At 38.1% G+C, this 2,406-nt stretch overlaps 1 protein-coding gene across 1 annotated transcript in view; it reads right to left on the minus strand.

The window, feature by feature from the left end:
* Nucleotides 1-641: 641 nt before the first annotated feature.
* The window catches only part of SLC39A8 (solute carrier family 39 (zinc transporter), member 8), a 25,220-nt gene continuing 23,455 nt past the window's right edge, over nucleotides 642-2,406 (minus strand). The window contains exon 8 of the mRNA XM_014940557.1: nucleotides 642-1,017. Within this exon, the coding sequence (XP_014796043.1) occupies nucleotides 871-1,017 (147 nt within the window). The 3' untranslated portion in view covers nucleotides 642-870. The remainder of the gene's footprint in view (nucleotides 1,018-2,406) is intronic.

Consider the following 2,406-nt stretch of genomic DNA (forward strand, 5'->3'; position numbering starts at 1 on the left):
TTGCCATAAATTTAACACAGGTTCCCTCTAATTAAAAAAAGTGGTTCTCAAAATAAATCAACAATTCCCTAGTGCACTTATAAAGAGAAAAGATCAAAAGCAGTAACTGGTATCTTTCCTTCCAGTGTTAATTAGTAATTAAAAATCTTAGCTTCATTAGTACCTACTCTGAAATAGTTTGATTTTTTTTTTTGGTGGGGGAAAGGGATGTTACACAGACAAATCCTGCAACAAAAGTCATGAAAATTAACCAGCTTTGAAACTGCTTGCTTATAATAGTTAAAAAGGACATGAGACTCCATTATTTTCTTTTAAATAAATATCTTCCTTCAAGACCTCAGCTTTCATTTGGTCCTAAGTTGCATGTAGTTGCATGTGTTGCATAGCTCTACTGGCCAAGTAACATCCTTTATGACAGTTCAGATATGTCTGATAATTTTAAGTAAAAAAAAAAAAAAAAAAATTAATAGGAAGAGTTCTTTAAAAGAGACAGTAGCATTTGTGTATTCAGAATTAGAGGTTTAAACTTTTAATAAGGTGGGTTTCTTCTTTAGTTGCAGTACTAACTGGGAAAAAAAAAGGCTAAGTATGCAGTGTTACGAATATGACATATATTTTTAAGAAAAAAAAAAAAAAAAAATTAGAATCCGTTCTTTGGCATAGTACAGAAATTGATGGCTCCTGCTCTTGGGATTTACTGCAAGTCCTAAAGAAGAATTTCCTGTATTTAGAGCAAGGGGGAGAGGATGGGACTTGTCACCGTTTCAAAACCAAGCAGATCAAATGAATGTCCCTTTTATGGATTTCAAGTGTCTTCCATTTGTTATTTACTTGACGTCTTCAGTATTGACTCCACTTCCATTTGCATTATCACAGCTGAATATCTCCTGCATACAAGGTAATCATCAGTATAGCAGTAAACCCCGTGAGTAAACCAGCATTCTGAATAAGGAAGAATTCGAGATCTGTCTTTCTTCCCGTCACTTTCTCTCGCAGCATATCATTCATCTCTGGGAACTGAAAAAAGGGATATTTTTAGGTAAGTATTGCCATCTCGTGGTAGTGTGCATAACTTAAGGCCTTAAGAACTGAACCATATTGCTACTTTGGACTCAATATTAGAACTAACAGAGGGTGAAGGCAGTCACAGCAACAGGTCACCCTAGTTGCCCACTTCACCAAGGATGCTAAAATGAACTGGTGTTTTGTTCCTCTCTACTGTCATTTCACCTGGTTGACTCATGCAAATTTCCTCTTTTTGTTTCCAGCAGTCTCCAAGGGTCTAAATGTTGGTCCATATGTTGCTAGGAGCAGCTGCCCTTATATTGCTAAATATTATGTTTCTTCCTTCACTAGTATAGACAGAGAAATCCTTGTTCAGGAAATCAAAGATTATGATTCTTCTGCTTTATCTATAAACAAATGAAGTGAAGCTGACAACATAGAGAACCCCTCAGAAATAAGAAACCTGTCACAAATAGAAGGTCTGGTGGGCTGATGAGGTAGTGGTAAAGCAAGGAAGAAAGAAGGATGTTATGAAACTGGTGGTAATGCATGCAATAATACATTACAGGGCAATGAAGAGATTCTTCATTCCATAACCCGCACCTTAGCAAAAGGTGACTGATCTGCTGGGAACTGAGAAACAAAGATACTTCCTCTAAGAGCCAATGGAGGTGATGGCAGATGGGCACTAGTCATGAAGTCCCCCGTATGGGGTGATTCAGAGTATGTGTTTGCTGCAGATAAAGTAAGCTGCAGTTATTTTGAGAAACATACTCAATTAAGCTTTAAACTTTTCTCCTGTTGTCCGGAGAGTAGTATATCCAGAATGCAATGAAGACATTCATGTACATTTCAGCGTTAGTTTAGAAACCTTCCAGCTGGGTGAGTCAGAAGCTGTATCTTTCTTTGATCTCACAAGGCAAAACTAACCATTGAAGGTAATGCAATTCTTGAAGAACAGACTAATGTTAGTGGGAAGTGGGAAACCGTCCCAGAAATCATTCCAGAGCTCCGTAATCCTCTTGCACAAGAGGCAAAGACAACAAACCAGATCAGCTTCATGCCATACAGCAAGGCTCATTTGCGCACACACCTCAGTGTACACATTCTCACATGTCCACAGCCTCATCACACAGTGAACTTACTGGCAAAGGTTGGACTATGCCAATACAGGAAAAAAAAAACCAGCAAAAAGAAAAGAAGGAAGGAATGACATTCTAGTTAATCATACCTGCTTCTGGACAGGCAAACCAGAACTGTGTGAAAATCGTAACAGAAAGTGGAAAGCCAGATCTCTGTAAAAAGCACTTGAGTGCCCTATTTCAGACTTTTCAGGGGGAAGAAAGATTCAGATAGGTAACTGATACAATCCAAAAACCTATAAAAAGAGAGAGATGGGGG

Source organism: Calidris pugnax, unplaced genomic scaffold (assembly GCF_001431845.1).
Source record: "Calidris pugnax isolate Ruff unplaced genomic scaffold, ASM143184v1 scaffold34, whole genome shotgun sequence".
NCBI classification, from domain to species: Eukaryota; Metazoa; Chordata; class Aves; order Charadriiformes; family Scolopacidae; genus Calidris; species Calidris pugnax.